This window comes from Stegostoma tigrinum, chromosome 21, assembly GCF_030684315.1.
Source record: "Stegostoma tigrinum isolate sSteTig4 chromosome 21, sSteTig4.hap1, whole genome shotgun sequence".
Classification (NCBI taxonomy): domain Eukaryota; kingdom Metazoa; phylum Chordata; class Chondrichthyes; order Orectolobiformes; family Stegostomatidae; genus Stegostoma; species Stegostoma tigrinum.
The window spans coordinates 18669311-18696964 of NC_081374.1; the positions used below are offsets into that span (position 1 = coordinate 18669311).

Consider the following 27654-nt stretch of genomic DNA (forward strand, 5'->3'; position numbering starts at 1 on the left):
TTGCAATTTAAATTTTTAAAATCTGAAATGTAGCTTACATTATTGAATTAACTTTCCCTTCAATTCCTAATGGCAAAAATCTAATCAAAACAAGTCTAAGGCCTTTAAAATTTTACTTGGCTCAATGTTTGTTCCACTATTTAGTCCACCACTCTCACCCCACCTTGTACCATTTTCTACAGTAAAGATGCTATGTAAATGGAAGTTTTGTTCTTGGCAGAAATTAAACTTTTTACCCTTAATTTAGCATCAACAACTTCTTGTTTTATCAAAGCTTGTGGCAGCTGATTTGAAAATGCTCCCTGCACAGAACTAAATATGACATATTTCATCAATATCAGAGTTGCAGATAGTACATGTAGAAGACCAAAACAACACTCTAACCATTTATAGGTATCACCCGTAATTAGATCACTTATGAAAATGATTTATGATGTTGCAAATTTCTCACTATTTAAATTGATAGGTAGTTCTCCCATTCTAAAAATATTGATCTTGAATTAATCCTTCAACCTATTTTAGCAGTGGTTTATGGTTGATAAATTTAATTTGTTTCAGGAAAAACTACATTCAAAATGAATTATTACGATAATCATTCTACTTGTTGAAGAATTCCTAGCCTCTGGCCTACTTTTGTAGATATATTATTCATACGGCTGGTCCAGTCAGTTTTTGGTCAATGATAACTCCCAGACTGTTGATAGTGAGGATGGAGTGATGTTAGCACCACTGAATGCCAAAAGGCAACAGTTAAATTGGCTCCATGTTGGGGATGGTCTTTGCTTGACATTTGTGTGGCACAAATGTTACTTGTCACTCTTAAGCCCAAGCCTGGATACTGTCCATGTCTTATTGCATTTGGACATGGACTGCTGCGGTATCTCACGAGTCATCAGTTGTGCTGAATTTTGTGCAGTCATCAACAAACACCAACACTTCTAACCTTGTTATGGAAGGAAGCAGCTGTAAATTAAGGAAATCCTGCAGAAATATCCTGGAGCTGGGATGACTGATTCCGGATGTGAGTTTGCTCGCTGAGCTGGAAGGTTCGTTTTCAGACGTTTCGTCAGCATTCTAGCTAAATCATCAGTGAGCCTCCAACGATGGCTAGCTTTCTGCCTGTTTGTCCAATGTAGTGTAGACTACATTGGACAAACAGGCAGAAAGCTAGCCATCAGGCCACATGAACATCAACTAGCCACAAAACGACATGACCCACTATCACTCGTATCCTTACATACAGATGAGGAAGGACACCACTTTGATTGGGACAACACATCTATCCTAGGACAAGCCAAACAGAGACACGCACGAGATTTCCTAGAAGCATGGCATTCCAACCGGAACTCCATCAACAAATACATTGGCTCCAAATCAATCTACAATCCTCTGAGAAAAAGAACAGGAAATGACATCACCAACCCAAGGAAACCTAAATAGATAAATAGAAAGCGGGTCATAACACCAGTGCTTCATCAGAGGCTCACTGATGATGTTACCTAGAATTGTGACGAAACGTCTGAAAATGAACCTTCCAGCTCAGCGAGGAAACTCACATCCAGAACGTCAACCTGAGCTACAAATCTTCTCAAAATGACTGATTCCCAACAACCACAACCATCCTCCTTGTGCCAGGTGTAACTCCAACCATCGGACAGTTTGCCCCAGTTGCCATTGACTCCAGTTTTGCAAGGAATCCTTGATGCCACGCTTGGTCAAACACAGCATTGATGTCAATGGCTGTCACTCTGACTTCACCTCTGGATTTCAGCTGTTCTGTACATGTTTGAATTAAGGCTGTAATGAGATCAGGAGCCAAGTGGCCCTGGCAGAGCCCAAACTGACCATCACTGAGCAGGTTATTGCCAAGCAGGTGCTGCTTGATAGCACTGTTAATGATACCTTCCATCACTTTACTGATGATCGAGAGTTGACTAATGGGCTGGCAATTGACCAGGTTGGATATGTCCTGCTTTTTGTGCACAGGACACAACTGGGCAATTTTCCACATTGCTTGGTAGATGCCAGGGTTGTGTCGCTACTTGAACAGCTTGTCTCGTTCTGAAGCAAGTTCTGAACCATATCTAGTCAGAATGTTATCAGGACCCATAGTCTTTCCACTATCCAGCACCTTCGACCATTTCTTGGTATCAATCATAGCAGTAACCAAATTCAGGACTATGTAAAATACCCTATTGCATTTTCCTCAGCTGTTGTAATGAAAAAGGAACTGAAGCACATTTCTGTCTGGTTTTCACTTCACCATGGCAATTGTTGGTCATGATTAAAGTTTGATTTCCTCTCTTTTGCAATAGCTGTTGGAAAGTGCAGTGCTGTGTGGTACATTTTTAATTCAAACATACACAAAACAAGTATTTAATGTCCAGCCCTAATTACCGTTGAGAAGGTCATGGCAAATCATCTTTTTGAGTGAAGCTCAGTGGCTTGCTAAGCCAGTTCCAACGGCAGTTGAGAAGTCCAACAGAATCCAGTGCAAAGGAGATTTGTTTGTTTTGGATACTTCGAGCAGTTTATGTGGTAAAAATACTTTATCCAAGTTTCGGTGAAGTGGACAAAAGTAACAGAATTTGTTTTGCTGTTCAACTCAATTTTATTAACAAAATATTCTTTACTAAAAACACCATGTGAGCACTTCCCAAATTCCCCTCATATTTAGTCTCTATCTAGTTCTATCTAAGCAAGGATGTTATTGACAGCAATCCACGTGTTTGAGTTGGGCCATTGGAATCGCCTTCCTCTCCACATGGATCTGGCACCCTTCCATGAAAGTGGGTCTTGCAGGTAGGTTGTACTTTCCCTGGATTTTGTCACAAGTTTTGTGGCGAGCCTTCACTCAGTGTGGCTTCAAGGAGTATGTTTTTATCCACCAACTCCTTCAGCCTGGACCTTGCTGATTGGTCAAATATTACAGAACAACGAGGTCATGAGCACGGTTCAAGCATCCAATGGGGTCATGTCAATATTATTGCCAAGCTGGTAAGGTGTAAAGTGCATGTTGCCAGGCACTGGTTGGAAGTTATCGGAAAGTCTCATTGAAACTTCTCCAACACATAACCCTCAAGCTGGCTGCAACTGGTTCCCCCAAACCTTTGTGACCTCTTTGACCTCGATTTCCACTGTTCTCTCTAGTGCATAAGTGTCTGCTATTGCTTAATTTCATTTGGCCAATTTTCTGTCAGGTCGCCCGCTTTCTCCAGCTGACTTAACTTGGGCATGTGGTCACTTGACCACAGGACAACTGACAATTCATGCATCAGCTTAGATGTTCATTCCCTCTACCGCAGACTCAATGTAGTTGTTACGTATACCATCTACAGGATACACTGCAGCAATTCACCCCGGCTTCTTTGACAGTAGGTTCCAAACACACAATCTCGTCTACTTAGAAGAGCAAGGAATTTAGGTGCATAGGGACACCATCTCCTCCACATGTTCCCCATCAAGCCAAACATCACCCTGGCTGAGAAGTACATCATTATTTCTCTTTCATTACCGGACCAAAATCCTGAAACTCCCTCTTTCAAGTCATGCACTGCAGCAATTCAGAACGATTGCCACCTTCATTTGGACAACTAGATACGAGTGAAAAATGTTAGCCATGTCAGTAATGCTCACATGACAACAATTGACTGAATAAATAAGTATGCATGTGGCTATCAAGTAAATATTTAGCAATAACATTCGCTGGATTTCAATAAGATAATCACAAAAGTAGGAGATTTTGCTATTTTACTGCTCATGGCAGCAGAAGCAGGAAATGGGTCAAGGCTGACATCATCAAAAATACTGAGCTCTGAAATATTTTTCATTAGCTTCAATAGATGTGGCATCTTTAAATGGCTGGGCTGCTCATGTTCAATTTGTAAATCGTAAGTGTATAAGATGTGAATGAGATGAGCAGAGACAAAATTGTGTTTTCTGGCAGAGATTAAGAGAACCTAAAAATAATTCTCAGACTTAAATTTATGAGCATTTAAAGGTCGTAAATGCTAGCAAGAGAAAAGACAAAAGACAAAGTAATTTGGTCGTGGGAAGCAAATATTAAAGTGCTTAGGTCAATATAAATGATTTTGGAAAAATGTCTTAAGCAAAAAAAATCAGAAGTCAGTAATCATGCATAGGCTTACAGTACAGCTAAAATGGGAATATTAACACTGCACGTGTAGTGCCATAATTAAAACAATGTTTTCAATAAAAGCTAAAAATTCTCTGAACAACGATACAACACAAGGCATTGTTCTAAAAGGAGGACAGTTTGAAACAGTTATTTCTACTGCACATCACATTCAGACCAAAGTATTTTGCTGTACTTGGACAAAAATAATAGGACTGCTGCTGGTAAGAGTGTAAATAGAATCTCTAATTAAGTCTCAGTTATTGGTTCCAATAGTCAGGCAAGAGCTGGTAGGTTATGATGTTGTATAGTATCATGGAAGATCTTCATTCCACACTAATTTGAATTTATTCCTGTAGATTTACTAGTTAGGAATCACTTAATAGTGTTCTAAAGCACAGACCTAGTTTGAGTTTATAACAAGCAAATATCAAGTGCAGAAACCAATTACATACTGTTTCTGAGATAGTAGGAACTGCAGATGCTGGAAAAGGGTCATTTTCTGAAGAATGGTCTAGGCCCACAACGTCAGCTTTCCTGCTGCTTGGCCTGCTGTGTTCACCCAGCTTTGCACCTTGTTATCTTACATACTATTTCTGTCTGGATTGGTTAATTTCCTCCACCGTTTGAATTACCCATTATGCAATCTGTTGGCCTCTGCATCTACTAGTTTGTGGGACTGAGAAATTCTGCTTCTTTAAATATATAGTGTTTTTGCATAGCCTGAACTGTTGATAGTTGGATGCCCCACCCTTGTTTTGCTATCAATAGGCTCACTAATTTCAACCATGCAAGCCGCTGAATAGGATCAATGGAAAATTTACAAGTTCAAACAAAGGTCTTGCCATTCATTGTAGAAATTAGATCCACCATGTTATCTTCTGTCAACAAGCTTTACTGTTCATGAGTTATAGTTCCACCCTTGTTTAATGGCAACATTTACTATTTACATTTACCCATATCCAAGTGCTCTTAAAATACTAGAAGGGAAATAGAAAAATACTGAAACCAAACCAAATAGATTTGAGATTTATTTGGTATTAGGCAAATTTCCACTTATAATCACATTAGATTTGATCTCTGCACACCACCATTTGACTATATTCATTGTGGTAAAATTACACTTGGAAATGATTTTCTTATATTGCTGCTGTAAAAATCATTTGAGAATATAAAATGTGCTCAACCCCAAAAGTTAACATTTTGCTTCATATTGAGGGGGTTGATATAGTCAATTTCCTAACTCTGATTTAGTGAAATTGTGAAACTTACTCTTCTTCATACAATAATTATATCGCCCTGTAAGTATTTTTCACTTTTCCCCCATTATTACTGGAATATTGTATGCCCCATTTGTTGAATAATGATTTCAATCAATATATTGTGTAAACAGAAACCACATGACTAATGGTTTACGCGAAAACAAATGTTGTCACACTTCCATTGGGATTTATTTTGAACAAACGTCTGATCCATGACGACATACACTTCATACCAAAATAACAAATTGAAAATCATACCTTTGTCACAGTATGTTTTCTTTTGCATAAAGCTACATTGAAAAACAATTGAAACTTGTCATTCATTCATCTATAAAGCCCCATTTTCCTTTCTTGTGAATTATTATGGTCAACCTTGAATAAAGGTCAACATTGCAATTGTAATCTTGAGATTTTTAGACCCTTTAAACAAAAGTTATGGCTTATGAAACATTGAAGATTCTTGTCAGAAAACCACCTTGTTTGCATGATCAAAAAAGCTGAATCACTAAACTTTCACCTAATTCCTCCTCCTTCCAGCCCTTAAAAGTATTGCTCATTAGATACTTTGAGTTTAGACAAATTAGATGTAGCTAATGAAGTACAAAATTGACTGCCCTGATTCTTCTCATCACGATTCCTGGTTACTATACTGATTGCATATGCGTGTGCGTGTGCGTATGGCAGTAGTGAAGCACAGATTTTAAACTAATTCAAATGCATTTTTTTGACAATTTTATTTCCTCACTCATGTTCAAGTTCCATTCTTAGAATCTCTAGGAATGGAAGATTAGTCTCTCAGGCACCTACGCAAGCAACCCAGTACTAAAAAAAAATCAGAAAGGAATTAAAAGGTGCATTTTTATCTTATCTATTCACTTGTGTAATGATTTATAGGGGAAAAAAATAAATTGGCAGTTTGAGACAAGCAGAGAATAAAGAGCCTGCTCCACAAAAAATGAAGGCTGAGCATCCTAAAGATGGTAGTGTTGAGCTATCAATGGTGACAGCCTGGAGAAGTGTCATCAGGTGAAATCAGAATTAGCAATCTTGCTGTCCTGCAAAATCCCAGCTAAATTATCTTTGTTCATTCTTCATCAGCACCTGCACTAGAGGCTATTTGACAGTCAGAGTACAATATTGACCGAGATGCTCAGCCATTGATTTGTAGCATGTATACATACTTTCAGGGATATGCTAGATAGTAACCACTAGTCTTGGCTTAGTTTCTCCTCACTAATTCGAGCATAGAGCTAATTGTAACAGTCTTATTCTTACCTTAAAATAAACACAACTGAAGGACTCTGAGCATTGTAGCTGGTTAGCTAAATGTGAACATTTACTGTTGGCATGCAGCACTGCGCTAACTTTCTATAGTACAAATTGAAAAGCTATCATAATTTTAGAAGAAATCTATTCCTCCCACAAATTCTTGAAATTTTAATTAAAAGCATTTCTCTGGCATCTCCATTTCAAATATGAGTTGTACATTCACAACTGGTTCATTTCTTTATTCTATATATCCAATACAAATGGCTAGAAGCTTCCCAATGACAAACTTAATTGCATTACTATAAATATATATGTGTTTGTAGTCAACGGTGCATTGCAGCAGATGAGCTGATATCCCTCAGAATTAGGCAATTTGCAGTTTGTTTTAGTTAAAAACTCTAAGAGACAAATGCAATCTTTGCTTGGTGGCTGACAAGAGATTACAGTTATGGCAAATATCATCCTGTCAAGTAGTTCACAGGAAATGACCTAAGGAGAACAGAAACTAGACACTGAAAGAAAAAAGGAAGGGCCTACTGTCCACTTAGCAGCTGGCCTGTAGAAAGGCTTGCATAAGTCAGTAGAGTTATGAAAAAAAACAGAAGCAGTGTGTTCCTTGTCTTAACATGTTGCAAATTTCGGCAGTGCATAACAATATTCTGTAGCATTTTATTACCAAATTTAAATACATGACATAAAATCAGCAGTGAATATTTAAAAACAATATACTTGGAACCTATGCCAAGAAGATCTATTGTACTGTTTTGGAAATTAATGTTTTAATTCTAAAGTTCTGGCAGGTAAATGAGTTACTAGTTTGTTTACAAATATTGAAATAATGTCTTAATACATGTTAGATTTAGCATTCACACATGACAATAACTAACTACAACTCGTCAATTTTTAAATAGATTTAATGCTATGTTATGGAATTAATTACAAAATTGTGAAGTGATGCAGGAAATAAATGGGCAGAGCTAGAATGTTTTTTTCTGATGAGATACCTAAAGTATCTGTATAGAACATTCCACTCATATAATAATGCAGAATGCACTTATGATTACACTTTTACAGTGCCATAATTAAAACAATGTTTTCAATAAAAACCAAAAATTCTCTGAACAGCCATACTATACAAATCATTATTTCAAAATGTCCTCCTTTTAACACAGTCATTTCTACTGCAAGTCAGATTCTTGAAGGAAGTCTTTCGTTGTACTTGGACAACAATAATAGGTCTGCTTCTAATAAGAGAGTTAACAGAATCTCTAATTAAGTCTCAGTTATTGGTTTCAACCATTGGACAAGAGTCCAGCCCTGGGCGCACACATTGAAAAACAAAGTCATCTCGCATTTGCCAAGCCTTTGGCAGTCATATTCCTCAAAATGAATCAAGGTGAACAGGCAGGAAATGCCTTGTATTTCAAAAGATGGAAAAACTGCAGTAGTTATATTAATTTAACTAAATACACAAAATAAAACAGCATGTTTTAAATTTATGTCTTTAACCACGTTAATTCTACAGCTTCATTCCCATGCTGGAGATTGCAACGACTCTATGGCTTCATGTGGCAGCAAGTTATTGCCCATTTTAGATAAGTTTTTTTTCCCCCCAGCATGTTGACCGAACTCTCTCTAGTCGATGGGATCCTGTGCAGCCTTTTAAACTCCTTTCTATTCTTTCAGAAGGCCAAGTTTTCTCAGTGCTTCTCTATGGTCTTTACTGGTTGGTCCCAGCGGAGCAACTTGCACGTTAAGTGCCTTTGGCGGAGACCTCTGAAATTTGGCCGAAATATGGTTTATTGTTATTGGAAAAGACTTCCTCCCTGGTTTAGTGGATGATACAACTTCTAATGTAGATCCATGCTTGACTGACAAATCCTTCTCAGAGCAAATTGACACAGGTCTGGGCCTACTGCTTGTGTTCTCAGCAAATGTGGACGCAGCACCCATCGAAGTCGTTTGAGCAACACCAGAATACAAGCTGGGCTGGTTGTTGTCACTAGCTGTTCCAAACCGCTTTAAGCTACTCGCCTTTGTGGCGCCAAACTGCCACTGCGCTGCATTTATATTTTTTACTTCTCCCTCACTTGCATTTGCTGGTCTTCTTGCAATAGGGAGCGTGTTGCTCATGCCAGGGTTAAGGGCTGTGGTAGTTGGCATGCTGTTTCGGGTAGGACCTAAGCTCATGGTTGGAGGAGCATTTCCGCTGGCTGTAAACCTTTTTAAATTACTCGAATTCATGGAACTCAACTGCCATTGCACTTTATTTGCATTCCCCACAGTCACACTTGACATTTTATTTGCATTGCCATTCATGCCAGGATCAACAGCAGCAACCGCTGAATGGATTAAAGGAGGCCCAATTCCAGTTGGACGCTTCAGGCTGTTTGTGTTTCTCGCTGGCATCTTTGGTTGGCTCCTTTTAGTTTCATTACTTGCTGTGACTGTCTGACTGATAGATGTCCCCTCTGTTTTCAGACTTGGAGGACTTGCTGAACTGTTTTTCTGGCCATCTGGCTCTGACAGCAATCCTAACTTGCTTAAGGCTTGCATTCTTGCTTGTTTTACTTCTTCATCAGTGCTGTTGTCCCGAGACAAATTATATCCATTGTTTCGTGAGGCACCTTTTGGAACCTTAAAGCTACTCTGAGAGTTTGTATTAGGTACCATTGGATTATCATTCTTCTGGAAGCTTTTCAATATGATATTGGATGGCAGTTTCCGGGGTTTTGGGGCTGTGGGAGGTCCTAACTTGGTCTTTTCCTCTTTAGTTTCCACCAATTCATGCTGAACTATTGCACTATTGGATCTTCGTCTTGTATCTTCAGAAAGAATGGGGTTTCTGCTGGATTCAGATATCTGATTGGATACCATGCTTTTGCTTTCAGCACTAGGTTTTTGGGTATATTTAGGCAGGGTATTTGCTCCAGTTTTAGCTCGCACCATCTGTGAGGATGTGGAATCAGTACAATTTTTATTGCTGTGTGGTGAAACTGCCCGGGGGAATTTATGTGCTCCAGAATTTTCCTGCACCACCTTTGGGGAGATGAATTCAGTGCTGTTGCTCTTGTTTGCTGAAACTTCTCTTGGGATTTTTCCATCGGGTTCTATTAAGGAATTCAAAACAAAAACAAACATAGGAGAACTTCAATAGATTCAGCAATTATTCATAACTCAAACTACAGTTAAATGTAACAGTTGTTTCAAATATTTGTTAGCATTTGGACAAAGCCATTAGAAGTTAAGCACAGCTAAACATCATAATGCACAGCCCGATGGAATTATTCGCTGGAGCACTATAGCATGCTGAGGACAGACAAGTGGGCAAGTGAGCAGGATGTTAAAATGAGCAGTTATGAGTTCGGGGTCAGGTTTGCTCACAGACTGGAAGTATTCTGCAAAGCCATCGCCTAGTCTGCATTGACCTTTAATGTCCTTCAAAAGTGGGAAATTTGTCATCCTGATAGTCTGGCCTAGGTATAATTCCAGATTCACTGCAGTGTGGCTTACTCTTGACTACATTGTGAAACAGCCCAGCAAGCCATTCAATTGTACCAAGCTACAACAGAAAAACTAAAAGAACTAAACTGGATTGACCAACCTACCATTTGCACGAAGCTCTGAAAGAAATAAGTGCATCCTCTCCATTTCTCTCTGCAAATCTTCCTCATTCATTGCGTGACATATTCCATCGTAGTGTGCGGCATTACCACACATTATTAAATGGGATACTTTAAGGACAGATTTAGCAGCTCACAACCAACCACAAAGTGCTGTAGGCCATCTTTCACAGCACAAGGTATTCAGCCACAATCTATAACCTGAAGCCTTGACTTGTCCCTTACTCTACCATTAGCACCAAGCCAGGTAACTACCTTATTGTTTAAGACAGCATGTCGGCAGCAGCACAAGGCATACTCAAATGCAAAAAAGGTGCCAACCCAGTAAAGCTACATAGGAGTGCATCCATTCTAAAACAGAAGAAATGCTGTTGTAAAAGACAGAATCAAGTGATCACACAACTATTGGATGACACTCCTGGTACCTCCAGACAGGAATAGGGTGTCTGCTAAACACTTACTTGCGAAATAAAATTTCACAATGATGGAAGAGACCAGGAAATCAATCCCAAAGAGAATGCCACCTACTTTCAACCAGAAGTGCTGAACCAATGACAAATCCCTAACTTCTCCCAAGGCTCACAACACCACAGATGCCAGGCTTCATTCACCAAATTTGAAATCACTCAAACTGACATCCAAAAAAATAGCTGGAGATAGTGGATACATCAAAAGGCTACAGGTCCTAACAACGTCCTGGGTGTGACAGTGACGATTAATGCTCCATAACTAGCCATGCCTATAGCAAAGCTTCAACACCTACATCTATTTGAAGATATGAAGTAATTGCTTAGGGATGTCCTGTTTACATTTGATCACACTTGGTATCAAGGAAATAGAAGTAAAAAAAAAATCAATGCAAACTCCTCTAATGTGTGCAGTCATACTGAGCATATAGGGGAGATAGTCATGGCTATTGAAGGATAGTCATTTTAGCTTTAGGGCCCTAGATTAGATTAGATTCCCTACAGCGTGCAAACAGGCCCTTCGGCCCAACAAGTCCACATCCCCCTTTGGAGCATCCCACCCAGACCCATCCCCCATAACCCACACAGCCCTGAACACTACGGGCAATTTAGGAGTTGCTTAGGGCTCGTTCCAACCATTTCCAGATGGTTCTGAATGACATTTCCATCAAAAAGGGTCAGATGAGATGTTTGTTGATGATTGCACAAAGTTCTGTACCATTCACAATGCCTCTGATGCTGAAGCAAGCCTGGGTATGCATGCAACAAAACCAACATTCAAGCTTTGTTGATGAATAAACTAACAACAACATTCACATCACACAAGTGGTGGGTGTGATTATTCCAAAAAAAAAATCTAACTACCCCTCTACATTCAATAACATTACCATTGCAGAATTCCCTCAGTACAGTAAATCAGCCCAGCCATTTGGTTAGGCCACACTTAGGGTATTGTGTTCAATTCTGGTCACCCCATTAGAGGAAGGATATGGTGGTTTTGAAGACAGTGTAGAAGAGGTTTACCGGGATGCAGCCTGGACTAGACAATATGAGCTATAAAGGAGAGGCTAGAAAAACTCAGGTTGTTTTTTTCTAGAACTGCAGAAGCCAAGGGGAGACATGATAGAGGTCTGTAAAATTGTGAGATGTATAGATAGGGTTAACAGTCAGAATCTTTTTACTGGAGCTGACAGGTCTAATACTGCAATTCTGGTGAGGGGCTTGAGCTGGGGTGGGGTGGGGTTGCTGGTGGTGGTGAGCAAAGGAGATGTGAGGGACATGTTTGTTTTTTTTTAAAACACGGAGCGGTAGGATTCTTGAACACACTGGTAAGGGTAGAGGCAAATACGATGGAGGCATTTTAACTGACTTTTAGATAAGTGCACAAATAAGCAAGGAATTGAGAGATATGGGCCAAGGACAGGCAGAAAGGATTAGTTTCATTTGGTGTCATGTTCTTCACAATATGGTAGGCCGAAGGGCCTGTTCCTGTGCTGTATAGTTTTATACTCTATATAAAGACCGTGGTAACAAGAACAAGTCAGAGGCTGGGAAATTTGTGGCAAATAGCTCACTTCCCATCTCTTCAAACATTTATCATCTACAAGACAGAAGTGGTGAAGTATTCCCTGTGTACTGGGCAAGTAAATCCTCAACAGCACCCAAGCAGCTTGATATCATTCAGGGCAGAGCAGTTCACTTCATTGGCATATTATCACTTTTAGCATTCATCACCAGTGAATAAATAGGGATGGGTAATACGTGATGGTTTGTCAGCAATCATCCCATGAACAAATAAAAAAATTTAAGTACAGTGCTTTTATAATTATGGGCAGTTTGGCAATATAGGACATGTGGCAGAAAATTTGTGCCTAGCAATATGATGATCATTTGATTTGCATTAGTGGTGGTCAAGATGCTCTGGGAACTACTTTTCTTCATGGAAAAGCCATCCAAATCATTTTGTACACACCCAAGACGGCATACATGGCCTCAGGTTAAAATTTCATTCAAAAGGCAGGACCTTTGATCATTATAGCACAACCTCTAGTAGAGTGTTAGCTTAGGTACTGAATGGGACTTGGGACATGCACCATCCTTTTAACTTCAGCGGTAACTAATTTACAGCTAACAGACGAGGTCCCAGTTAAAGTTGGAGATAGTGAGCTGGATGTTTAATGCAAGCACCATGGGAAGGGGTGAGGGCAAAATTGCTTATTTGCAGATATGAAGATAACAGAAAATTATCTTTAGGAGATTTAAATTATCTGATGATTTATAGGTCACAAATATCAGCAAGAACAAAAGACAAAACTATGGTGAATAGGTTGCAGATATACGTGGCATCAGCTAAATATTTGTAGACCTACAAAACAACTGGGATTTTTATGTCATATTGAAGGTAATTAGGATGTCAAAGTAGAGCAACAGGACCCTTCAAGAACTGAAAGCTGTCAAAAGCAAGTCTTGAGATAGAAAGGAAGTGGGAAACTGAAATCAGCAGAAGTCATAACCATGCTGGATGAGTCATTATATAAAAATAGAATACTAGTCAAGGAACAAAATCTTTAACTGATAGAGCAGGGATGCCAGGGAATTATCCATTGACAGTAATAATGGCATCATAGTATCAAGGATAATTATTTGTCTTACTCATCAACTTTAATATAGTGCTAAGAAAAATAGCCTTTAAGAATGGCAAAAATCAATACTCTGCCTGTGGTGTAGAGCCTAGCAAAATGACAACAATGTTTACAGTTACCAGGTGTATTTATTCCAGGGTGCAGGGTCTGGATCCAAATTATTTTATACCACAGAAAAGGATACGTGCAACACAAAAGGAAGCCATTCAGCCCTTTAGCGATGTGTCATATTTTGCTGGAATGATCTAAATCTAATCCCACTTCTCTCAGGACTCTGTTTCCACCTTTATTTCAAATATACTTCTAACCACAATGAAGATGTCACTAATTGCACAAAAACACGTATAACTGTTTAAAATTATAGTGTTACCTGTAATTTGACGATCTCCTAATTCAGGATGTGACAGCGTAGGTCTTTCTAATGTATTTGCAGTTCTACTGGAATGTTCAGTTTGCTCCAATTCTTCAGTAGATACCCCATTGTCTTCAATATCTAATGCGTCAATTGTTTCTTCAAGAAACATGAGACATTCCCTCTCTTCTGCTGAAAGATAGTCCAAGTACTCATCGCTCTATTGAAGGAAAAGTCAATGCAAATATTTAGTTCCATTTTACTCTGCAACAGAAAACAAAGCACACCAAGAATGTTGTTTAAGCAAGTTTGAAATTTGAGATCAGTGATAAAAAAACCACTGACCCACACTGACCAAAGCAGGATTTATGAATAACTACTATTCACCAAAACTACTTTTCTTGCTTGTTGTCAAAAGGAAGAACAGGCAAATTAATCCAAGCCACACACATACAGAGGAGAGTTAATGCATGAAGGGTTATCTTGAGATAATATTCAAATCTACCAGAATCAGACTGATGCAATATTGTGGATGAAGCCAGAAACGGTATTCTGTTTAATATTGTCTAATCATGTTCCTGCATTCAGTCATTTTGGAGTACGATCCAAGCAGTCATGGAGAACATAGTAAGGTTGAAATCTTACTATATTAGGTAATTGCAAAATGAATTGCCCATTTATGAACATTTCAAAGACACTAACCTGCAATAGGAGCATTTGCCTCTCACAAGCTAATCAGAATGGAATTCTCATACAATTTCACAACCTTCAAAATATCCTTGGAGTCCTTTTCCAGAATAATTGGAATTCAAATCAAAGTTAAATGATTAACGCACTGTTAAATTTGGATTTCCAGTCAGAGATTTCAATGGGATTCATTGTTTCACTCAGAACACCTTGTTAAAAGGCTTCATCAAACCACAAAGTATGATAATAGGATTGGGATTTTGCCTTATTCTGTCAAGTAGAGTAATGTTACTCACTCTTGTAAATTGCCTGAATGGCTTACAAACATTGTATTTGTTTGCATTGCCTAATGTCAGCTGTACAATAGTGTAATCCATTAGTATCACAACACTATCCAATTGGTGATCTGAACTAAATAGTCAAGTCATTCAAATGGACAGTTCTTCAATCTCTCAGCAGGTGGACTAAGTAAATAATTCTGAGTGATAAGGTTAGGTAAGAAGCATTAAACTACATTGTTTCACAGTATGTACACAGCCATAAATATAATGACCAGCTTTCAAATCAGTCCATTTCATGTTTGCATAATGATAAAGTACATTGTTCCCCATAATGCTAATGAACTATCTCACTTCACTCCAATATCATTTCAATACTGTAGTTTAAACTTCCATTGTAGAAAAAAATCCCTTAAAGCTTGCTCAATAAAAGCTCTACTGAGTCATCTGTGTTTTATCACCCCTTCAATCTTACCCATAATGGATCAAAGTCTTCTTAATAGAATGGAAAAGAGAGGTTCATCAATTGTCAAGGTACTGTTTACAGTCTTTAAAAGAGAGAAAGCACGACTACAGACCCAGCCACCTGTTAGCCTAAAATGCCATTTTAAAATTTATGCTTAAAACATTTAAAGATAATTGTTCCTATTGGTGAATTTTTTTACAAGTTTAAAAACAAGATATCATTGATTTCAATGGGGAATTCTCAATCTCATACTCAATTCACATCATAGCCTCAACACTTCCAGTCTCAATAAAATCCCTGAGAAATATCTCCACTCCTCCAATTCTGGCCTTTTCACAAATCTATGACAATAACTGCTCATGTACTGGCAGCTATACCTTCAGCTAGTGGTGAACCTAAACTCTGGAATTTCCTCTCTAAACCTCTCTCTCCAAGAAACTCCCTTAAGAACTTTCCTAAATTGGCCCAATGTCAGTACCAATCAATTGCTAATGCACCTGACAAACGTGTTGGCATATGTTACTGCACTACATAAATGTAAGTTGTTACGTAATGAATCTGAACAAAGTGCATGATATTTGGGTATAATTTCTGGGCCTCCAAATAGCGAGATAGATATAATCAAGCAGCAGATTTGCAGGGAAAAGATAGTTGTGCAAAAATCATGAAGAGTTTGGTGATTATAAACACCTTTAGTTATCCAAATATGAATTAGGAAATTGTTAGAATTTTCAAGGAATGGAGGCATTTCTGAAACATATACAGAAGAACTTCTGCTAACAGTACGTTCTCACTCCAACTATTAAGGAGGGATTTGGTGGATCTGGCAGTGAACAGTGAGGCGGACCAGGTGAATCAAGAGTCTGTGAGGGAAAATGTGAATAAGAAAACAGCAATCACTCCAAAGTGTAGATTAGCAATGGAGAAGAACAAAGAATAATCTAAAAGGTGACTTCCAAATAAGGCGGCCAGCTTCAGTGAGATGAAGGGGAATCTACCCAAGGTAAAGTGGATTCAAAAGACTATGTACAATGGGTGATCTCCAAGGAATGTGTTAGGTATAGGCTCGGTACACCTCAAAAATAAAGAGGGCAAGGCAAGGGAAAACATACTTGACTTCATCCTCACCAATTTGCCTGCCACAGATGCAACTGTCCATGACTCTATTAGCAATAATGACTGCACTGTACTCACAGAGACAGAGTCACATTGAGAATATGTTACACTGTTCCATATGGCACCTTAGCTGGCCACAGCGCTGAAAACATTACATCAATAGAACTGAAGATTTGGTGCCACAGAACTTTCCCCACCCCTAGCCAAGCTGTTCCAGTACAGCTGCAACATTCGCATCTACCCAATGTGGGAAATTGCCCAGTGCCTGAGGAAAAGTAGGGCAAATCCAACCCAGCCAATTACCCCACCATCAGTCTACTCTCAATCATCAGTAAAGTGATGCAAGGTGCTGTCAACTGTGTTATTAAGCATTACCTGCTTACTGACACTCAGTTCGGGTTCCACAAGGGCCACTCATCTCCTGAGCACACTACAATCTCGGTTCAAAGATGCACAAAATAAAAGCTGAATTCCAAAGGTTGGCTGAGAGTGACTGCCCATAACATCATGGCCACATTTGACCGAGTTGGCATTAAGGAACGTAGCAGAACTGGAGTCAGTGCGAATTGCCGGGGGCGGGGGGGCAGGGGAGCTCTCCACTGATTGGAGACATACATAACACAAAGAAAGATGGCTTGGCTGTAGGTGGTCTCTCAGGGTACTGTACTAGGCCAATCCATCTTCAGTTTTCCCTCCTTCATGAGGTCAGGAGTGCGAGAGAGAGTGCGAGAGAGAGTGCGAGAGAGAGTGCGAGAGAGAGTGCGAGAGAGAGTGCGAGAGAGAGTGCGAGAGAGAGTGCGAGAGAGAGTGCGAGAGAGAGTGCGAGAGAGAGTGCGAGAGAGAGTGCGAGAGAGAGTGCGAGAGAGAGTGCGAGAGAGAGTGCGAGAGAGAGTGCGAGAGAGAGTGCGAGAGAGAGTGCGAGAGAGAGTGCGAGAGAGAGTGCGAGAGAGGAGGATGTGTGACTCCTTAGGTATTCAAGCAACCCATGCCCAAATGCAGCTGACTTGGCTTGGGCTGACACACGGCAAGTAACATCCATGCCACACAAGCCAGACAATGATCATCTCCAATAATTGAGTCTAACCATCCCCCTTTGACATCCAATGTTACCATCGCCAAATTCCCTACTGTCAACATATTGAGGGTTATCTTTCCTGATGAGGAACTGAACTAGACTAGCCATTTAAATGCTGTGTCTACAAAAGCAGATCAGAGGCTATGAATCCTGTAGTGAGTAACTCACCCACTGACATCCAAATCCTGTCCACCATTTACAAGGCACAAGTCAGGGTTGTGATGGAATATTCCCCCGTTGCCTGGAGTAGCATACCTCCAGCAACTCAAAATTGATATCAGTGAGGACAAAGCAGCCTATTTGATTATGCACCATATCCACATACATCCACTCCCTTCGCTACCAATACTCAGTATACGCTGCAGCTACTGTCTCCATGATGCACTGCAGAAATTCATTCCTTCGACACAGCCACTTCCATCTAGAAAGACATTGTTAGCAGATAAATGGAAACACAACCACCTGAAATTTTTCCATCCATCCTATTCACCATTCTGACTTGGAAATACATCACTGCTCTTTTCATATCACTGGGTCAAAATCCTGCAATTATCTCCCTGACAGCACTGTGGGTCTAGTTACATGATAATGGACTGCAGCAGTTTAAGGCAATAGCTTTCCAGAACCTTCTCAAGGGCAACTAGTGATAGGCAGTAGGCATGATGCCATGTCCCACAATCAAATAAAAAAATGCTGAAGGCAGTTGTGGGGGTTGGTTGGGAAAGGAGGAAAATAAAATTGTCAGAGGCCAAGTGAGAGAATTGCAGTTAACATAATAAGGGAACCCAAAAATAATCTCATGGCATGTAAGTAATAATGGATTGTAAGAGACAGGAACAGAATTGATGCTTGTAGGCACAGGGGTAGGTCTGGAATACTTAAGAGAATGTTGCAAAATGCTGCTAGCAATTTGGAAATTGACACGAAACCTGTACCAGAAAGGTTGACAATGCTTAAAAGTTGCTAAATCATTTGGTCTGATTATTTTGACCCTGGATGCTAAAGGAAATGGAGATGGAGACTGTGAAAGAGCTGTCACAATCTTCCTGCTAGGGGCGATGTATAAATCTTCAAAAGTGGTAGACCATATTAAAGAGAGCAGTTAGTGATGCATATCATTTCTTGGCTTCATAAATATAGCAATTTATTACAAAAGGAGAGAAGTTATGCTAGACTTTTATAAAAATTTAGATTAGGACACAACTAGAATTTGTGATAACAAACAGGAGGAACACAGCAGCCCAGGCAGCATCAGAGGAGCAAGAAAGTGGACATTTTGGGTCAAGACCCTTCTTCAGAAATGGGGGAGGGGGAAGGGAGTTCCAAAATAAATAGCGAAAGGGGGTGGGGCAACTAGAAAGTTTGTGGCCACTTCTGATCGATACTTTTTGGGAAAATCCTTGACAGGAACTGAGGAGATTTACCTAAGTAGTTATAGGGATAAGGGATTTTAACTGTTGGCTTAGGGAAGTTATAATTAGTCTCCGTGGAGTAAAGGAGATAAGGGGAAGTGTGTCTATGTTGTAGAAAGTTGTGGCAGATTTCATTAAGGCAGGGGAGACTAAAGAAAATCAGTTCCAATCAGCTGAGGACTCAAAGGATGGCGGACACAGACAATCCCTTTAAGGCACTGAAGGAAGAGATTTGTTCGGTGTATGTGTGAGACACAGAGACCCTTTAAATAAATGATTGCCAATGACTTGAAATTCCCTACCTATGATGTGGTGGAAGCAGATAATCGATTACTCAAAGTGGCTATGGAAAAAAGGATTACAGGGCTGGAGCACAGACTGACTAAATTGTCTAGATATTTTCTAACCAACCTGTTCAAGACCAGTGAGTCTCAAATGAGCTGGCATAATTTCAATGGCTGAGTTGTCATCTTTTGTGCCATACTGACTGATTTGCAGCCCTCAAGATTATTTGATGATAGACTGGTAATCTTAAAATGAAAAAAATAATTTTGTGGATTAGTAAATCATGTCCAAACCTTCTGAAACAATTGTTTCAAGTTTTAAATAATTTATACATGAGATTCTATTTGTTACAGTAGAAACATAAAAAGGAGTAGGAGGCTTGAAAAGTAGTGACCAACTATCTAATAAAATGCAAAAGGCTAGTATATGCAGTTTGCAGCGAAATTTTAAGTGGCTTTATTACACTAGCTACGTTAAATGCAGGCTGCTATGTGTATTTTTTTTAAAACTGTAAGGTGAATGCTATGCTATTTAATAAGTAACAAAAAAATGCTGATCCACGAGTTAAACAGAGATGAATCACAGTTAATCTACAAATGTAAATCCTAACTGGAAGTACCTGTTTCAGGTGATCTGAAAAGTCAGTCAAAGCAGGTTCTTCTACATTCTTTGAATGAAAGGCAAGGGTTCACCAATTTGTCAAAAAAGTTAAACATACAGGATGTCCTAATATCTCTTTCTCAAATATCTAACAGGGGTCCATTTTTAAACTTATGTTATCACAAAAATAGCTACCATGAGCAAGGAAACCAATGACTCCTTAGGGATCCTGTTTCTCACACTGATTGCTGTACGTTGCATGCTAACCACAAAAGGAGATCATTCAGCACATTGTGCCTGAGTTGGCACTTCTACAGAGCTATCCAATTAGTCCCACTCCTGTTCTTGCATGAAAATAAAATAAAATCCACATACTTAGTAACTTAAACAAATTCCCTTTGTACTTGAAAACCACAACCATCTTTGGAAGTATACATAAAAATGTGGTTTATTTTATACAAGTACCACAAGCTCAGGTGTCACTTTTAAGCCCCAAATCCTCCCCACTCCCTTCCCAAACTCCCAAGTGCCACTTATGGTAGTTAAGAGACTTGGAAAAATCGAGAGAGAGAATTGGTACATTTTGTTAGTAGAAATGTCCATACAATTCATTGAGATGTCTTACAAAGTGTATGGATTTAATATTCTGATGTGTAAAGTTTTAGACCTGTCCAACTATGTTACAGACTTACAGCAATTGAAAATTATATCCCATCTCAATTCCACATTGATTAGTTTTACTAGTTTGAAGTGCCTCTTACATTAAGAAAGTATGCATTGGTTTTGTGATTCAACGTATTGATACATTAATTCTGGTATTGCCAAAACACTGTCGGCTTTTACTCCCCTCTACATTAGATACAGCATGCATTCAATGATGAGATATTGGCCAGTTCAGTAAGAATTTGGAAACTGTAAACAACAAAATTTAATTTGGAGAGGTTATGAATATCAAAACAAAAATGCTTCCCTCTGGTTTAGACAAATACAGGTATAAGTATTTTTCCCATAACACGGTAGTTGCATTTATATGTGACCTTGCGCTATAGAAAAGTGCATTTTAAGGAAATCAGTACAGAAAATTGTTATAATGTAAAGTAGAAAGTCCGCATTATCCTAACAGCATCCATTATTCATGAATCGCAGTACAGCCAATTCATGTTAATGAAGCATATGTTATAGCAGAAATACCTGTTAATTGTTTTGTAATGTTGCACATAATAATGTTGTTGGCTAGGTTCAACACTGGATTTCAAAAACATTAAAAGCCTTTTTTACCACTATGTAATTGTACCCAGGTCCCAAAATGCAAATATATCATTCATAAATGAAAAATAAGAAGCCTCACAGAAAAAGAAGAATCAGAGAACATTTTTGCTTGCCAAATGCACAGGATTAAAAATTTAACAAATACATGAATTGCAATTGGTTGCATACAAGGGATTTAAAGAAAACAATCAAAATTACTACCTATTGATGACACAACTTGTTTAATAATACAGGGAAGTCATCCATTCTAACAGCTAAAAATGTGTAGAGACATAATTGGGTGATACAGATATTCTTAAAATGATTAATAGCACAATTCACTGATAAAATAATATTTTGTATACTGTCGAGATAAAATCTTTGATCACTGTGTGCTTGAATTACGGCATTCTAAATTTTACAAAATTGGTCAAGAGATCAGAAATGTCATTCTTTTAAACTAGAAAACATACTGTTGCAAAAAACCTACCAACTTAAATGAATATTAGTAATAATTGCTCAGTGTGATGAGATTTTGTTTAAAATGTACACATCAGATTATCTTGTCTCCTTTATATAATTACCACACCCAACTTGGAAAATTGCTACCTCTTATTAAAATATGAAAGACTTACAAAAGCAGAGTTAGTGCTCATTACATTGTTGCAGCTTCCAACAAAACTGACACTGGGCATGGAATCCATGGGAAATTGTCCAATCCACGTATCACCTGTGGGCATCGCACTAGGGCCTTCTTAGTTGGATCAGTTCAGGCAAGAGTGTACAGTGAATAAGAACCAGAAAAAGCCAATAGTGACTGTAATCAGAAAACAAAACAAACTTATGAATATCATTGTAAAAATAATAAAACAGAGAAAAGAAATTTAAATAAGAAAATACCAAGCATTATCAAATCACATTGTTATGTCACAATATATTCTACCTTATTACTTCCTGTAACAGAAAAGCCAGGAAAACATCTGAGATGAATTACACATGAGGCATTGTGCACTGTAGCGTATATTGGATGTCACGGTGTTTTATGTTTAGATGTGTCATGCCTTGTGAATTTACTGTGGGAACACCCACGGTTAAAGTTGTGGACTTTATCTTGTCAATATTTTGTGTTCCAGATTGCAAGAAGTGCAATTGATAATGGCATAACAAGGAAAACTACGTCTAACATTGGGGCAAACAGGATAATTATTATGTACAGTTGACTGGAGAAGGATTGTGAAACAAGCCAGCAGAAGATGACAAGGAAATATTGACAGAAGTGGGTGAATTCAATTTCAAACTATGTACAAAAGGTAGGGATACTACCATCGCACCACAGGAGCCCTTAATAGATTATTTTAACCATTGTATGAAAACAAAATAGTGTGGATGCTGCAATAAGAACATAATATTTTTGGAACAAAATTAGGCCATTTGGCCCATTGAATGATAGAATGAACTCATTCAGAACTAGTATGTTTTTCAACTATATTGTCATAACTTCTTCCTGTAACCCTTGATCCCTTTATTAATCAAGAAACTAAATCTATTTCTGTTTTAAATACACTCCGAATTGACCTCCACAACCCTCTATGGCAATGAGTCCCACAGATTCAATACTGTCTGGCTGAAAGTGTTGTCCTTCACTGTGACCTCAGGCCCCAGTCTCTCCCAATAGTGGAAACATCGTCTCTATCGAGGCATCTCAGTATTCTGTAAGTTTCATTGAGATTCACCCTCATCCTTCTCAACTCCAACAAGTACAGAACCAGAGTCCTCAACTGCTCCTCATATGAATAGCCCTTCATCACTGGAATCATTCTTGTAAACTTTCTCTGGATCCCTCCACATCCACACATTCTTCCTTCATTGAGGGGCCCAAAATTGTGCACAATATTCCAAATGTAATCTGACCAAATCCTTGTACAGCCTCAGCAGTACATCCCTGCTCTTGTAGCCTTCCTGAAATGAACACTAACATTGCACTTGCCTTCCAAACTGCCAACGGAATCTATACATTAACTTGAGAATCCTGAATTAGGTCTCCCAAGTCCGTTTGCATTTCAAACTTCTGAAGCCTTTCTCCCATGTTAAAAAAAAAGTCTACACCTCTATTTTTCCTGCCAACGTGCATAAACTCACACTTCTTCACATTATATTCCAAGTGCGACTTCTTTGTCCATGTCTTCCTGCAGCCTCTCCATTTCTTCAACACTACCTGCCCTTCCACCTCTCCTTGTGTCATCTGCAAACTTAGCAACAATGACCTCAGTTCCTTCATCCAAATCATTAAAAGTATAACATAAATAGTTGTGGTCCCAATATGGATCCTTGAGGAACTCCACTAGTCACCAGCTGTGATCCTGAAAAAGACACCTTTATCCCCAAATCTTGCCTTCTGACAGACAGCCAATCCTTTTCTCGTACCAGTTCCTTGTCCCTAACACTATGGGTTCTTATTGCATTTAACTGCCTCCTGTACAGCACCTTGTCAAAGGCCTTCTAGAAATCCAAATAGATCGTTGCCACTGGCTCTCCTCTAACTTGTTTGTTACCTCCTGAAAGAATTCTAACAGATTTGTCAGTTATGACCTACCATTGATGAAGCTATGCTGACTCAGCCCTATTTTACCATACACTTCCAAGGACTCTGTGATCTTATCCTTAATAATGGATTCTAGAATCTTACCAGCAACTGAGGTCAAGCTAACTGGCCTACAGTTTCCTATCTTGTTCCCCGCTGCCCTCTTCAATACGGGTGTTACTTTATCCATCCTTCAGTCATCTGGCACCCTCCCTGACTCCAGTGATTCCTGAAAGATCACTAACAATGCCTCTGCAATCTCATTAGCTGACTCCTTCAGAACTCTGGGGTGTAGTTCATCTGGTCTGGGTGGTTTATCCACCAGTCCTTTGATCTTTCCCAGCACCTTCTCTTTAGCGATGGCCACTATGCTCACCTTTGTCCCCTAACTTTCGAAGTTCTGGTGTGCTGCTTCCACTGTGAAAACTGAAGCAAATTACCTGTGCAGTTCCTCTGCTATTTCTTTGTTCCAAAACAAGAAAATAAAATTCTAAAAATACTAAGGACGATCAGTACATGTGAAGAGAGAAACGGGGTTACCACAGATTCAAATACAACTCCTCTTTGAATCCCAAAAAGCCTGCTTCCTAAAACCATCTTCTTAAGTAATATTTGACTGAAAATTATATTTTTGATTCTCTTCAGAGATACCACCAAACCTGCTGCACATTTCTGGTATGTTTGTTTGTTTCTTTTTAAATTTATTATAGGCAATCTTTAAGTGACTCCCTGGCATCAGTGGTTCAAATCAGGTCTAAATTGTTAGCGGTGAGTCTAATTTGCTTATGCATTCTATGCAAATTCAGTGGCAGCACAAGTTCAATGCATTTCAACTATGAGCCCAACAGAATATACCATGTCCATCAAGCTAACCATAACAATTTATTGTATTAACTTAACATTATTGAAGTAGTACAAAATAAAATTTAACATATATCACAAAGGAATAGGTGGCCAAAAAGGTTTTGTCAAAGAGAAAGGTTTCTAAGAAACTTCTTGAAGGAGAAAGGGGTGTTAGAGGTGATGATATTTAGGGGAACAGGGGAATCCCAGAAGTTAGGGCCTTAGCAGCCAAAGGCATAGCCGGGAATGGCTGAGTGATTAAAATCTCAGACAATGGCATCTTTTAGATTTCTCAGTTTAATGAAACACTTGCACTTTCTTGAAGCTAGCAGCATTTGTGTATAAATGATTCCAAGATGGTGGCAGAGTAGGACTCCTCAGCCACAGCTCGCCTGCTCTGTTTCTTCGTGTTTTTTTTCCTTCTTTCTTGTTACCTCTTGCCCTTGAGTGGACTCTCGGCCTCAAGAGCCTCGAGGTAATGCCAGCAGGGACTTCTGGCAGCACAAGCTCCCAGCCTTGAGGTGCATCCAGGAGAGACTCCTAGCTTTCCCAGCCTCGAGGTGAAGCCAATGCATTCAGGAGTCAAGGCTTGGCATGGTCTAGTCTGGATGCTAGGTACCAGTGCAGACTGAGTTGGCAGGATTGTTATTCTCAACTTTTTCTTTGTTTGTTTTTCTAATTTATTCCTATAAATCTGTACTTTTGTACATAAGATGGCACAAAGGTCTATCATGCTGGACGCTTTGTTTTCTGTTTTTTCCCCTAAAAATTTATACTTGAGAATCTGTACCAGACATCATTGTAGCTAACATGGCACTGTAAGTGGCAACTTCTAAACTTTTCACTGTACTAGTGAGAGTATACATGTGACAACAAAGCTAATTTTAATGGTGAAGATAATTTCAACAGGAAGGTGATGCACCAATGTTTTATTCAGCTGAAAAGGACATGTCTCCTTAAAAATCAGAGCTAATTTAAGTTCACCCAGATCAGCAAATTTTACACATCAAAACGTATTCATATATTGAAGCTTCCTGAACACAAGCTGACTACTAGGTTATTACTACAATGATATTTAATAGATGATGATGCAAATGTTTTTAATCAACTTGTTCAGATGTATTTGATTTGGACACGGGCCTCCCGACCCAGTGTTAGGGACAAACACTACACGACAAGGACCCCTGCTATGATGGGTGTGCACTTGCCATAAAATGGGGAGTCAGACGGCGACACAGTAAGAGCGGCAACAGCACTTAAAATGCGACGATAAAAAGTTGGAAGCTTTGACTGTGAAAACCCCTTTACAAAACACGAAAATGTTTTTAAGGAAGAGAGTAAATAAAACTATACAGTGCATTTTTCCAAATGTGTTTGTGGAAATGTACACGAGTCCCGTTCAAAACCCACAAGGGACATTTAGAATTTTAATCAGACTAACAGTTCTTTTTTTAAAAAAAAATTCTGTTGTTTGAACACCGCTTTGTAAATTTCAAAAGTGAAAAGGGAGGAAGAATCCAGTTTTAAAACAACCTTTCTATTCCGTTTCTTCACCAGGAAATGTAAAAGGGAGGAACAGAGAAAGAATGCTTCTCCTTTTGGTCTGAATTTCAATTTCAATATTTGATAAACGAGCGTTTCTCCCAGAATGCGCGATTATTTAACTTGTCCAACCCACGGACAGATATCTACTTTTCGTTCAGTGAACACCAAAATAAACGAAGGGGCAAAATATGCTCAGGTATGCACCAAGGAGACAGAAGTTTTACCCAACAAGAATGACGCATTGCTCTTGCAATAAACAGCAGGTTAGTCGAGCAGAATGGTACTCAACCACTGTATGTCAGGTCATGTGATATTATTGACCAAAGGTGGGGATAAGATTCAGCCCAAACTGAATATTGCTTTTTAAAAAAAATCTTTACGAGGATATCTGCTTTAAAACGTTAGAAACGAAGTACTCGAAGTGTACTTTATACAATACACCAACGGTCCGCGCTAAACTTTGGTTGCTTTCGGATACCAGAAATGATGAGTCAAGAACATTCCGCACATTTTCCCACCACATCGTTTAAAAAGCCCCAGTCCTTGCCCAACAAAACATAGCGAAACTTGAGTTTTTCTTTAACTTTAAGAAGGAAAAAAAATAGCCTGACAACGATCTCGGAGCAGCTAAGAGCGATCCTGACTTACCTTGGGTACAACACTTTCCGGAATTTGCTCAAGTGAATAGAAAAGCAACGTTCCCCTGAAACAATCAGCTCGTTCACCTACAATCCAGCGAAGGGTTCTCCCAGATTTTCCAATCAGCCTGGATCAAGATAAGCGGAAAGTTTGTGTCCTCGAGCAGACACGAATTCGCTGCACAGTCCAGACTGGGAGACACTTAACCGACGCCTTAAAGGCGTTTGCCAGCGCGCTGATTTGCAGCGAAATCTCTGGCCTCTCCACCGGACAATGCTGTGCCCTCACTGCTACCAGATTTATCCTGACCACGAGCGTACTTTCATTTAGATCCGAGTCAAGAGAACTTCAACCAGCCGTTTTCTTTTGCGCTTTAAATGACGTTGAAAGAGCCTCCCGGTTTAATTATTCATTCACTTGAACACAACCAACTACGTTTGGACAGCGCTCACGGACAGTTCAAAACAAATTAAACACGCTCTCACTGGTGCTTCCGGTAAATTACTGTGTTTTAGTGCGTCTGCTCGTTAACTTCTTTGCTTAATCCTTCCCTTTACGGTTTTAGAGATGCACCCTTCCATGCCAGCCAATGAACTTTGGCTTTCTACCTGCAATAAACAAACCAGCCCTCTCGAATCTCTGCACATGGTGACAAATCAGATTCCTTCATTTTTCTTAAACTGAACCTGTCGATCGCATCCCGCTCACTCACCTTTGTCAACAACAAACCTTGCCTCGCCCCTCACCAATTGGCATTCACCCAGATCCAGTATCGTTCAGCTCCTCGACCAATCAGCGCTTTCTCCTCGGCCAGATCGCGAGGAATGCTCCGCCTCTTGCTACGAGAAAATGCCCCTTTCATCAAAGGGGCTTCGGGGAAACCTTACCCCCCCACCAACAGCACGAACCGATATAAATTCCAGACCGGCCCCACTGGTGAAAAAACTAACCACTGAAAGTCTCTAACGCTGCTCGCGGTGTAGTTTAATAAATGCCGTCAACCGGGGATGTTGGAAATCTGAAATGAAAACAATTACTGGAGAAACTCAGCAGGTGTGACAGCATTTCGTGGAAGAAAAGAAACGTTTCGTGTCAAGTATGACTCCGTATCTGATTTCCGAAGAGGGGG

At 39.3% G+C, this 27654-nt stretch overlaps 1 protein-coding gene across 2 annotated transcripts; it reads right to left on the minus strand.

The window, feature by feature from the left end:
• Nucleotides 1-2993: 2993 nt before the first annotated feature.
• LOC125462984 (specifically androgen-regulated gene protein-like) lies at nt 2994-27577 on the minus strand. Of its 2 annotated transcripts, none has more exons than XM_048553557.2 (4): nt 27238-27577; nt 21553-21734; nt 13769-13970; nt 2994-9776 (listed from the first exon to the last, which is right to left on the minus strand). In XM_048553557.2, the coding sequence occupies exons 2-4, from the start codon at nt 21655-21657 to the stop codon at nt 8341-8343; spliced, it is 1743 nt and encodes a 580-aa protein (XP_048409514.1). In that variant the 5' UTR covers nt 21658-21734; nt 27238-27577; the 3' UTR covers nt 2994-8340. The 2 variants fall into 2 exon arrangements, with proteins under 2 accessions (XP_048409514.1, XP_048409513.1); XM_048553556.2 differs by lacking the exon at nt 27238-27577 and adding an exon at nt 26535-27227 and having other exon boundaries at nt 2995-9776.
• Between the last annotated feature and the right edge of the window lie 77 nt (nt 27578-27654).